This window comes from Capra hircus, chromosome 15 (genome assembly GCF_001704415.2).
Source record: "Capra hircus breed San Clemente chromosome 15, ASM170441v1, whole genome shotgun sequence".
NCBI classification, from domain to species: domain Eukaryota; kingdom Metazoa; phylum Chordata; class Mammalia; order Artiodactyla; family Bovidae; genus Capra; species Capra hircus.
Window position 1 is genome coordinate 35,813,067 of NC_030822.1, and position 12,094 is coordinate 35,825,160.

Here is a 12,094-nt window from a genome sequence, read left to right on the forward strand (position 1 = left end):
GTAGGCTGAGGAACTTCCCAGCTGTGAGATGAACCCACAAAGAGGCTCCCAGGCTTTTATCCCACATTTGCCATCCCCCACTGGAAAGTCTTTGTCAGTAGCCAGAGAGAGCTTCTGCTCTCACAGAAGGCTGTGTTATGCTGGTCAGCATGCCATATCACCCAGGCCTAGTGACTGGACACCATAACCTGGAATAATTACTGGGCCTTATTTGTTGAATATCTTTTTTTTTTTTCTTTGTCTAATCTATGCATGGCAAATCTCTCTATTTACACACGCACACACTTTCTATTTGAGTTCCCCCCTGGGGGCATTGGAGGAGACCCTGGTTTGATTCCTGAGTTGGGAAGATCAGTTCGAGAAGGGATAGGCTACCCACTCCAGCATTCTTGGGCCTCCCTGGTGGCTCAGATGGTAAAGAATCCTCCAGCAATGCAGAAGACCTGGGTTCCATCCCTGGTTTGGGAAGATCCCCTGGAGAAGGAAACAGCTACCCACTCTGGCTTGCAGAATTCCAAGACTGAGCAACTTTCACTTCACTGGGCGCATTTGGCAGACAGGCCTGGCCTATCAAATCAACTCGTTGTAGCCTCTCAATATATGTTCTCCATTTCACATCTTCTCTGGTCACTTAAAGATTTCCATGGGCCAGTCTCTACTAAGAAGCAGCCCTCCATCTGCATATCTAGGGTCGAGGTTTTAGACTCTGAGACCCAAGAGCTTTGCAACAGACCAGTTGGTGGCCAGTTTGGTCTCCATCCCCCTTTCTCCAGTGAACTTTCCACTCTCCTGACAGATCCATGAGGATACATACCAAATGCAACAGGGCCTGCAGCAGCGACTGAAAAACTGCAAGAAAATCAGGACAGACCAGACCTCCGTGTACCTTCAGAAGGCGCAGTGCCAGCAGCTGGAGCAGAGGCTGAAGCAGGCGGAGGCGTGGCTGCTGCAGATGGGACAGCTGGCCCGCTTGGTAGACTATATGATCTGCCAGAACCTCGTGTCCATCATAGAAGAGGAGATAACCTCTTTTGTGGCCAACATCCTGCAAGTGAGGTGGTGGGTAGCATGTGGGAAGGTGGACAGGCAGTCAAGGGCCAACTGGCAGGGAGCAAGTACTGACCTCTGGCCCCACAACCTCTCCTGACCTTTCTTTACAGGCCCCAAGGCAGAAACCCTTTCTCTCAGCACAGCTGGTCTTTGACAGTAGTGGTCAGCTGTCTCAGGAGCCCTGTATTGAAAATATGATCCAGACTTTAACTGTGGGTCTAAGGTCAACGAAGGCCTCTGCCCTGAAGGTATTTTGGTTCGGGCAGGGGTCTGGCTGGAGGAATTCCCTACAGGGAATACCCTGTTCATATCATTTAGAATCAGAAGCTCTCAGCCTGGTCTGAACCCTCATTGTTTGCTCTTTCTGCCCCTTCTTTGCACCTTGGCATGAAGGTAATGCAGTCTACAGACCTGAAGACCTTCTGGGAGTCCCTGTATATTGAAGGTATTTAAGGAGCCCTAGGCAGTAGGGAGGAAGGGTGGAAGGAGGGAGAAGGGCACGTGCAATGTCCTCATGGCCATAGAGTCGGGCATTGGACATGGATGGAGCAGCTCTAACCTGGGTCTGAACATGTGTTGAAGAGGGTAGGAGGGTAGAGGCATGGTTTTGCTCCTCGTGCGTGTGCCAATGGGATTTTGTGATGGGTGGGTGCATTGTATGTGAGAGAAGAGAGTCAAAGATAACTTCAAAGTTTTTGACTGGACAACCTGGAAGAATGGAGTTCCTGTTTACTGAGGTTGGAAGACCACATGAGGAGCAATTTGGAGGGGAGTGGGTGGAGATCAGAGCCCATTTGAGGCTGTTAAAAGTTTGAGGTTCAAGGTCAGCATCTAGGTAGAGATGTGGACTAGGCAGTTGTTTAAATGGGATTGGGATTCAGGGAGAGATCTGCATTAGACACAGATTCCAGAGAAAATAGATGGTACTTAAAACCATGAAACTTGGTTAGTTCTAGAAAGTGAGTCCTGATGGGGAAGGGAAGAGATCTGAGGATGGACCCTTGGGAGGGGGCACCGTGGTCTTTATGTGTTTGCTGTATGAATTTAATTTATAAACATTTTGATGCCTCTTCTCCCTTTTTGTGCAAATCTTAACACAAATACCAAAGTTGGCAATTAACCAGTTTCTAAGAATTAAGGCGAAGGCCGGGTTCAAGGGTATTCCTTAAGACAGGTGCTGAGGACTGGCTTGCTCAGCTTCCTTCCGCACCTCCTCCTCTGTTCTGCATTTCTGAAACTGCGTTTCTCAGACCTCCTCGAGGCTGGGAGTCATAGGTTATTTAGAGCTATATGTGACTTCAGTTCAGAATTGAGGTAAGTAGGGGAGAGAGGCAGGACGCATGCCATCTGTTCTGCTGGTGGGGCTCGTAATCGTTTATGATCATGTGTTTATGTAGCTGGTGGTATGGCGATGACATCCCAATTTGCCAGGCAGCACAAATCCCTAAACACTTGGCCTAGAGTGTTTTTGATGTTCAGTGCTTGCAGTCACTCACAACTCATGTGATTTTATAAAATAATTGCTTATACTGGGCTACTTATACTGGACTTCCCTGCATTGGGAAGATCCCCTGGAGAAGGGAGTGGCTACCCAATCCAGTATTCTTGCCTGGAGAATCCATGGACAGAGGTGCCTGGCAGGCTACAGTCAATGGAAGAGTCGGACACGACTGAGCGACTAACGCTTTCACTGCACATGCTCGCTAGAGTAAATTTTGCCGTCTGCATCTAAACCCTAACAGATTCCCTGGCACTATGCTTATGATATAGATGTATGTGTAAACTCACTCATGAACAGAGAATGTGTAAGGTGTGTAATGTGGTGTCCACACTCAGGGTAGAAGGAGAAGTTGTATGTGGTCCCTGGAGGGCACTCATGGGCAATCATGGTATGTCCCCCACTAGACGAAGATGAAGAGGACTACTCAGACTCAGACTTCATGATGCCCAAGTTCCAGGGCCAGCCCAGCGATGCTGTGGACGTCTTCTGTGGCCCGAATATAGGATTGGTGTGGCCCTGGAAGTCTCGCACAGTTACTGAAGCCCTGGAGGTCCATGGGCACCGGCTTCGGGGCCAGTACTCACCCCTCGATTATAAGCAGCTGCAGGAGGACCTGGACAACAGCCCCCAAATCCAGCAGGCGCTCGCTGTCCAACAGGCCCTGCTGGAGGTGAGGACAGAGGCTCAAGGAATGGGATGGTGGCCACCGGTTCCTGTCACCGCCACCCACCTCTGCCCTAAGCCCCTCATCTGCCTCTAGGACATGCTGCAGGAGGTGCAGGAATTCTGCAGGGATTACCATTGGATGACAGGCATTTATGAGTTCCTGCAAGCCTGGGGGTGTCAAAAGCTGGAGTCTATGAGAGGTTATCCTATCAAGAACTATGTGATGCTGGTGACCCGCCTGAACGCTTGGCAGGCCCAAGTCTCCAGGATACCCATGGAGTTGATCACAAGAGGCAGGCTGCTGCTGCTGAGCTGCCGCAACATACAGGCAGAGATGGGTGAGTGCCGCTTAGTCTCCGTTCTCGGTTTTTTAAAATTTTATGTATTTATTTATTTGTGGCTGCACTGGGCCTTCGTTGCTGCACGCCGCAGCCTTTCTCTGCTTGCAGCGAATGGGGGCTGCTCTCGAGTTACGGTAGCCCTCTTGAGTAGGGGCTTCTCACTGCAGTGGTTTCTTTTGTGGAGCACAGGTTCTAGCCATGCGTGCTTCAGTAGTTGCAGCGTGCGTGTGTGCTCAGGTGCTAAGTCATGTCTGACTCTTTGCGACCCTTATGAACTGTATTCTGCCAGCCTCCTCTGTCCACAGGGTTTCCCAGGCAGGCATACTGGAGTGGGTTGCCATTTCCTCCTCCAGGGGATCTTCCTTAGCCAGGGATCGAACCTGCATCTCCTGTCTCCTGGGTTGTCAGGAGGCTTCTTTAACTACTGAGCCACCTGCGAAGTTCGGTAGTTGCATCCTCACTAGTTGTGGCACCTGGGTACAGTTGCCCCATGGCATGTGGAGTCCAGGGATGGAGCCTGTGTCCCCTGCCCTGGCAAGCGGTTTCCTAACCACTGGACCACCAACGAAGTCCTGTCCTCCCTTCTCTCCTTCTCCTTCTGTACCTTATCCACACGGCCCTCCCTGGGCCTTCAGCGTCCCCCAGAGACCTTTGGTGCAGGAACTAGTAGAACCTCCCAAAGCCCTAGTCCCATCCTTCCCCTTGCCAACTGTCCACTACGGGGGGCGGCCTCTCCATCTGTTTTGGCCCAGCTCGTCCCCCATACTTCTCAGGAAAGGTGTCTCTGTCACCTGACATTTTCTGTTCTTATGGTGTGGAAGGAGTCAGACCAAATATGGCTGAGGAAAATCTTTGCTTGCTCCTTAGGCTAGGAGAACTCAGTTTCTTTACTGAGATTCTCAGGAATCAAGGGTGCCCTCTCTCCACATGTAGCAGTCAAAATTGACACCACGATTTGTATGTATAAAAGTTACTCTCTTTAACTGATCTTGGCTTGTTCTGTAGCCTTAAATTCTGCTGATGGTGAAAGAACAGACAGTTGGCCCTCCATATCTGTATGTTCTATGTCTGTGGGTAAAATTCCAGAAAGTCCCAAAAAAGCAAAACTCGAACTGACAACTGTTTATGCAGCATTTACACTGTATTTACAACTATTTACATAGCATTTACATCGTTTTAGGTGTTGTAAGTAAGCTAGAGATGATTTAAGGGGCTTCACACGTAGCGCTAGTGGGAAAGAATCTGCCTATCAATGCAGAAGACGTAAGAAATGCAGGCTCAGTCCCTGGGTTGGGAAGATCTCCTGGGGGAGGGCATGACAACCCAATCCAGTATTCTTGTCTAGAGAGTCCCAAGGACAGAGGAGCATGATGGGCTACAGTCCATAGGGTTGCACAGAGTCGGACATGACTGAAGTGACTTAACTTAGCACACAGCACAGAGATGATTTAAAGTACACAGGGGGACATGTATAGGTTATATGCAAATACTGTGCCATTTCATAAGGGAACTGAGCATGTGTGGATTTTGGTATCCTCAGGAGTCCTAGAACCAATTCCCCTAAGGACAACTGTATTCCAATTGAAAGTGAACACTTTTTTTTTTACATTTAAAGTAGGACTTTTGGTCTAATTCAGTCTATTTGGAGTAATTGGTCAATTCAAAATTCATACTACGGTTCTGGGCTGTTCTGTTTCTCAAGCGTCCTCAGCTCATTTTCCTCCCCGGGGTGGCACCTGGCATTGGAGAGGGCTTCAGGGCCATGTGCTCTTCTTGGCTGGCTGCTGTTGACTTCCCTGAGGCCTCTGCCCTCCTGACCTTGCTGCTTCTGGTGCAGCTGTGTCCTGAGCTGGAGTAACTGGCCTGTGTTCTCTCAGCTGGTAGGAGTCCAGAGTGTCTGCCCTTGCTGACCTGGCTCTGCATTGTCTCCTGCTGACCTCTTTCCTCTTCTTCCCTTCCTATGGGAAGCGTGTCTCACACTACTGTTTGCTGGCTAAGTGCCTCCACCCAGGAGATGGCTGTGGAGAGACGCAGAGCACAGTAGATTGGGAAGCTGGTTCCTCTAGGAAATTGAGAGGTTCTATTTTGTGACCTAACACCCCCAGATGGCAATGTCTGCTTCCTGCAGAGACTAGGTACTTTCAGACCCATGCCCTCTAGGCCTGCTTGGTTTATGAAGGTGAGAGGCTTTGGAGCTGGGCCTCAAAGTGCTTGCATGCCTAGCTCTCCCTGCCTTTGCCCCTCCACAGATGAAAGCACAGGCTTCCTTAGGTATCTCCTAGGTGACAGAATTCCCTACACCTATCCCCGCCCTCCCTCCTAAATGTACAGAGGGTTCAGGCTAGCCAAGCAGGAGCAGGAGGGCCTGTGATTGACCTGCTTTCTTTCTGACCCTGGTTGCAGTGGGCTTTGCTCCACTCTTGCTCAGGAAGTCGGTGTTCTTTCTAATTTGTTGACTTCTGTGTCCCTAATCCAAGGTCAACTGACCTCTTTAAGAGGAACAGATGGAGAGAGAAAAGTGCTGGGTTCAGGACTGTGACTCTGTTTTTACCGGTTTGCATGACTTCATATCACTGAGCTTCAGTTTATTTGTAACATGGACATAATAATGTAGCCATTCACTGGGTTATGGGAAGGAGGATTAAATGAGATACTATTTGCAATATTCCTAGCATTGACTATGGCATGTAGCAAATGCTTAATTTTTCTTTCATTTCACCTTGTTCCCTTCTGTTCACTTTCATCCTTCTTTCATCCTTCTAGTTTTATCTATTTATCCTGCGACTTTGCTCCTCTTCTATCTGGGCTCCATTTAATAGAGAATGATAATGAGTTGGCCTCAACAGAATCTTGAGTTCATACTTTTCTCACCCATCTCCCTAATTCCACCACATCCAACCTGTCACCAAATCCTTTCCATTCTTCTGCCTCCTAAGTATCTCTCAAATGTCTTTTCCCATCCATCTCCAACTTGCAAGCCGGAGGAATCCTGGTATTTTATCAGTCCACTGCTCCCTCTTACCACATGGTGTCACTGTTGAGCTCTTGGTCTTCACCAACCTGGTGCTGCTGTTCAGAAAGCAGCACCATTGCGAAGGTCTAGCTACTGTCAGAGGCCAGTGGGACAGTTTGGAAAAGGATAAGTTCACATCTTTGTGTTCTGTTCAAACTTGAGTACACTTTGGAGGTTTTCTCGTCTTGGTTTTCTCAGTTTCAGCTCTTGGTGCCAATTCCTATCGGTTACTTTCTTCAAAACCCCATCGGATCCATTCCTTTTATGTCTCAATTATATGCATCTTGTATATCTCAAAGATGCTCATGAAAGATGAGTCAGTTTACTTTTAACCCTTCAAAGCATAAAATATAACAAGTTGGAAACAGGCTGCCAGAGTCTGAATCCTTGCTCTACCATATGAGCCATCATACTGGTATTATTCCTGTCCTTGGCCACAGTGGAGTTGTTCATATTGCCAAAGCCAGCTTCCAAGATTATCTTCCGGTCGCAAATCCACCTGACAGCTTCTTTCCTTTAATCCTTAAAAAATAAAAGGCAAAGTGCACACTCTTCTTGGTCCTTCTGCCACAGCAGATGCAGTAAGACTCCTCAGATGCAAACTGTTTATCTGTGGTGGGCGTTCTGCTGATCATGGACATGGTGTTCCCTTGCCTTTGCGCATGCTTTCATCCACTGGGTGTGCCCCTGGGAGCCTTAACCACGTTAGTACAGTCAGCTCCAGTGCCCCCTGGGGACGCCTCCCCCAGTCTCCTCAGGCTTCCTTCCTCTGCACTGAGCCAGGTTGAGGGCTGGCTGAAGAGCATTTATTGCACTGATACGTGATTGTCCATTTATATGTTTGTCTCTACTGCCATATTGTGAGCTTTTCTGGGTGAGAACCTTTCTGTCTCTCTCATCACCCTTGTCTGCTGGTGCCCAGCACGGGCCCCAGTGAACTGCAGCTAATGACACCAGGCAGGGGTCCAGTATGTGTCCAGTGACTGAGGGAACCAGTTCATGCTCTGGCTTCCCCTTCAACCTGCTCTCAGTCCAGCCTCCCCTGGATGCTCCCTGGCCACTACAGCCCCTCACGCCTCACTCTCTCCTGTCTTCAGAATCCAAGCTGGTAAACATCAGGAAGGACATTCTTGAACAGGTACAGAATGAGTGCCAGAGCCGCAGTCAGCAGCTAATAACAGAGCTCACAGGTTTCATGAAGGCCTTCCAAACCATCAACTCAGACATCCACTCCATCGCATGGTGCTCCCAGAAGGTGGGTGCTCCCCATCCTTCCTCTCCAACTTATCCAGGGCCATCCCGCTCATGTGCTAAGCACACTCCCTTCCGGTCTCTGCTGAGCTCCCAGTGGGGCTGTATGCCCTTAAACTGCATTCACCTGTGTGACCTGCCCTGGCCAGTTCTCACCCTGTTCACATGGTCCTCAGTGTCCTCATGAAATGGGGAGGCCCTGATGTGATGAGAGACAGTCCTGCTTTCAGAGAGAGAGTTCTACTCTCTATATGTTTAAGTAGAGATCCATTGCCCTGTCCTCAGGGCAATGACTTGATGGAGGAGGAGCTGTGCTGTCTTCAGGGAGACCTTGGTCAGATGGGGATCTGCTCTTGGACTGCCCTGATCTCGGCGGGTTAAAAGGCAACTGCTAGGACCTGGAGCCTCTAGCAGGAGGGAGTGCCCCTCAGGATGGGTGCAGAGAGGTGCACAGGGCTGTGTGGGCGCTGGTCTCATGCTGTCATCCCTGCAGCTGAATGAGGCCAACGAGCGGTACGCTGAACTGGAGGAGCAAATGGAATACACGCGGTCACTCTACGAGCTCATCCGCAACCACTTTGGCCTCTTCAGTGCTGAGAATGAGGCACTGGACATCTCGGTGAGAAGGCATCTCCTCTGCCCCACCCGCTGCTCCTCCCCCCAGCCCCCAGCTCTGCTTGACCGCCCTCTGCCTGCCCCTCAGCTTATGGACACGTGGGAGTCATTCCAGTATGAGAAAAGCCAGGCCTCAGAGTTCCTGCTCAGCAAGCGGCATGCCATCGTGCCCAAGCTGCAGCAGCTGATGGCCACGGCACTGGTGGAGCTGGAGGGCATGATTGAGAAGGCCCTGTCTGGTCCGTTCATGGACCCTGCACAAGAGCAGAGGAACACCGAGCGCCAGCTCATCTCCCTGGAGCGTCAGTACCAGAACACAGTCAGCAGCCTCTCTGACCTGCACCATGCCTACACTGCCTTCACTGGTACCCAGGGCCCCGCCCCCTCCGCCACCACCACCCTTGGGTGGCGTGATCCTGGGTGGTGTGATCCTGGGTGGTGTGATCCTGGGTTGTGTCCTGGGTGATCCTAAGCAAGTCTTAGGAGTCACATACCTTCATTTTAGTCTCTTTCAATGCAAAGATTGCAGGACAAAATCTAAACCCATTGGCTATGTCAAGTGTTATCCTTAGGGTGGGGATAAGCGTTGTGCCTAGACGGGAGCTCATGGTCTGGAGGAGAAGGCAACTAGGTGAGTGTTCCATCTGAATGTGATGGGATCAGAGGGCTAAAAGCCTGCGCAGAGAAATGTAAATGTGTTCTCGTCGTAGTCTTTAGCCTTTGTGTAGCCCTGTTCAACTCAGGCCTCCAGCAGGCAGCAGGTCCCAGATGAAAACAGGTGTGGATGCTCCGTGGCCACTGCTTCCAGCCAGTGTGGTGGAGAGAGGCGGCTGCTGAGGGCTTCCCTGGCCCCAAGGGGAGACCCGGACCGAACTCCTGGTCTTGGCCCTTCTGTGCAGTGTGTGGCTGGGCTGGTTCCCTTCTGCATGGGAAGGACTTTGTGGGCTGCAGGTTCTTTCCTCAGGTGCAGCCACTTCTGTCGCTCACTTGTATCCCTTGCAAGGGATATTGCTTCTGAGTTGACTCTTAGCCAACTGCCAACTGTTACCATCTCTGACTGTGAGGTCCCCAATCCCAGGGAGGAGACACTCTGGGACCATCCTAAAACAAGGGACTTTTCCTTTGGTCAAGTACTGGGGGACCCTCATCCCATGCAAGGCAATGGCACTCCACGCCAGTACTCTTGCCTGGGAAATCCCATGGACGGAGGAGCCTCGTAAGCTACAGTCCATGGGGCCGCACAGAGTCAGACATGACTGATGTGACTTAGCAGCAGCAGCATCCCATGCTCTAGCTGATGTAGACCACAGACCTTGGCCTTTCCTGCTAGTGGTTGGGAGGTTTGTGGAAAAGTAGAATACGGGACTCTGGCCTTGCGGGGTTTCACCTGGAAAACTGCACAGCATTGATTTTATTTCCTTTTTCCACCCCTGTCTCTTCACCAAACTCCCAGTTTTTATTATTAATACAACACTCTAGGATCTTAGATCTAGACCATTAATGCTACTGTTTATTTTCCATTCTGTGTCTTTTATTTTACTTGCTATCTTTGACATTTGCTTTGTTCTATAACTGTGTTAACAACTATTTTGACATCTAAGGTTGAATGGTTTTGTTTACCCACTTCCAGTTTTAAAAATACCACATCTTTTTAGTTTTTTTCACTTCTTTCTTGGATGGCTGCAGTAAATCTTTGAGTTGTTTTTTTTCTAAGAAGGGAGTTGGAGGTGTTAGAATTTCTAAGCTATTTATGACTAAGAATGACTGTATAATGTCCTTATATCACAGCTTGGCTAAATATTAGATTCTGAAGTCAAAAAATTGGCTCCTCTGTCCTTGGGATTAAGAGTAGTCAAGAATGTCAGGGAGGGTGGGTAGCAGTTCTTAATGGGGGGGGTGGGCACTGCCTAGGTCTCATTCAGAAACTGACGTTTGATCAAGGACTCGAATGTGGTAAGGGAGTGAGCCATATAGTTCTCTAGAGGAGAGTGTTCCTGAGAGAATGAGCTGCCAGTCAAAGGCCCTCAGCAAGAAGGAGCAGGGCTGATGTATCTGAGCAATAGTGAAGGGTGGTGTGGCTGAAGTGGCCTAAGAGAGACGGACTCTAATCAATAGAAGAGGATGCCTTCCCTTTCATCCCTGTCACGTTTTCCTAGAGTTTCTTTTCCTGGACTAACTCTCCCTTGGTTTATTGTACTGAACAGTTTTGGACCCTGCCCCCCACCCCCAGCCTCATCCCCTGCACTTTCAGGACCCTCCCTTCTGTCATTATGGGATCTTGACTGATCATGCCCCCGCCTGACCCCCGGGCCTGTCCCACAGGGGACGAGAGTCCTGTGCCCTTGCCAGTCTGTGGGACCCGCCCCATCGTGCAGCAGCAGCACATCTGGCACCTGTACCGAGTCATCTCTGAAAACATCAGTGAATGGAAGTGCATGGCTTTTGCCAAGGTGCTGACGCCCTCCTCGGCGCCCCTGCCCGGGTGTGAAGCATTTTCGGGGGTGGGGGTGGGAGGGTGTCCAGCTGCCGGTGTGCCTCTCCCCCACAGTTCAATCTGGCTCTGGCCCAGGAGAAGACGGACGGCTGGCTGACAGAGGCGGCCCGGGTGAGCGCGACCCTGGGGCTGCACAGCCCGGTGCTGCAGCGCTGCATGCGCATGCTGGAGGAGTTTCGCAGCCTCCTTCCCCTGCTGACCAAGCTGGGCAGCCTCCAGGTGCAGAACCTCAACTGCCAAGCTCTCCTGCGAGGTGGGTGTGGATAGAGTCAGAGGGCGGGGGGAGGGAAGGACACAGGGTTAGAACAATGGGACAACTCACTTCTCTGTGGCTTTTTTTGGGAAGCATCTTTCCTCCCTGGGCTGCCCTGACCTTTCCCCACGGGCTGCAGCCTCCTTCCCCTCATAGAGACCTCACACACTACCACGTGGATCCTCTCTGCTGCCAGGGCTGGACTTAGGCTGGAGTCTTAGTTCTGGACTCTGAATTGTGCTCTGGACCTTGGGTTCCGGGCCCCCTGCCTCTATGTCATGCTTTGAGATGTGATGTCTGGGCTGGACTAGGCTGGGCTCTGCCAAAGACCGAGTATCGCTCTGACTTGCTGTCCCTCCACCTTCAGCCTTAGGGCTAAGCAGTTTCTACAGCATAGAGCTCCTAACAGTGGGCCAGCTGCTCTCTTGTCCGCTGCTGGAGTTTACAGATCGAATCAATCAGGTGGGCCCTCCCCAACAACCCCACTGAGAAGGGGTAGCTCAAACCCAAGGCCTGTTTGCTAAGCTCTAATAGAGGCAGTTAAGACCCAGCAGCCCCTTGAAACAAGGGGAACAGCAGATATTGGTCTGTGGAAAGGGGGTTGAGATTGCTAGCCTCCCTGGGGAGTATGGGGATCTGATGGGTGGTTCCAGACTCTTTGTGACTGAAAGTATGTCCCTCCTCTACAGGGGAAGGAAGTGGGTGGCAGCCCGAAAGTGGTGGGCACACAGGGTGGCAGATGTCCCCCAATACTTACCCTGTCCCCAAAGAGCATGAGTTAATTGATGTATTGTCTGCTCGGCCAGAGCTTTGCAAAAGAGTGGGTTTCAGGGCAGCAGCCCTAGGTCACAGTGTGATGCTGGCGGCTTGCCTTTGAAGCCAATGACCCCACTCTTCCTCTCTGAGACCC

At 50.8% G+C, this 12,094-nt stretch overlaps 1 protein-coding gene across 1 annotated transcript in view; it reads left to right on the forward strand.

The window, feature by feature from the left end:
- DNHD1 (dynein heavy chain domain 1) overlaps positions 1 to 12,094 on the forward strand; it is a 64,048-nt gene that overhangs the window by 22,329 nt on the left and 29,625 nt on the right. The window contains exons 7-16 of the mRNA XM_018058917.1: positions 797 to 1,051; positions 1,161 to 1,298; positions 1,444 to 1,495; positions 2,956 to 3,221; positions 3,312 to 3,555; positions 7,669 to 7,826; positions 8,316 to 8,802; positions 10,760 to 10,887; positions 10,986 to 11,184; positions 11,552 to 11,646. Of these exons, the coding sequence (XP_017914406.1) occupies positions 797 to 1,051; positions 1,161 to 1,298; positions 1,444 to 1,495; positions 2,956 to 3,221; positions 3,312 to 3,555; positions 7,669 to 7,826; positions 8,316 to 8,802; positions 10,760 to 10,887; positions 10,986 to 11,184; positions 11,552 to 11,646 (2,022 nt within the window). The remainder of the gene's footprint in view (positions 1 to 796; positions 1,052 to 1,160; positions 1,299 to 1,443; positions 1,496 to 2,955; positions 3,222 to 3,311; positions 3,556 to 7,668; positions 7,827 to 8,315; positions 8,803 to 10,759; positions 10,888 to 10,985; positions 11,185 to 11,551; positions 11,647 to 12,094) is intronic.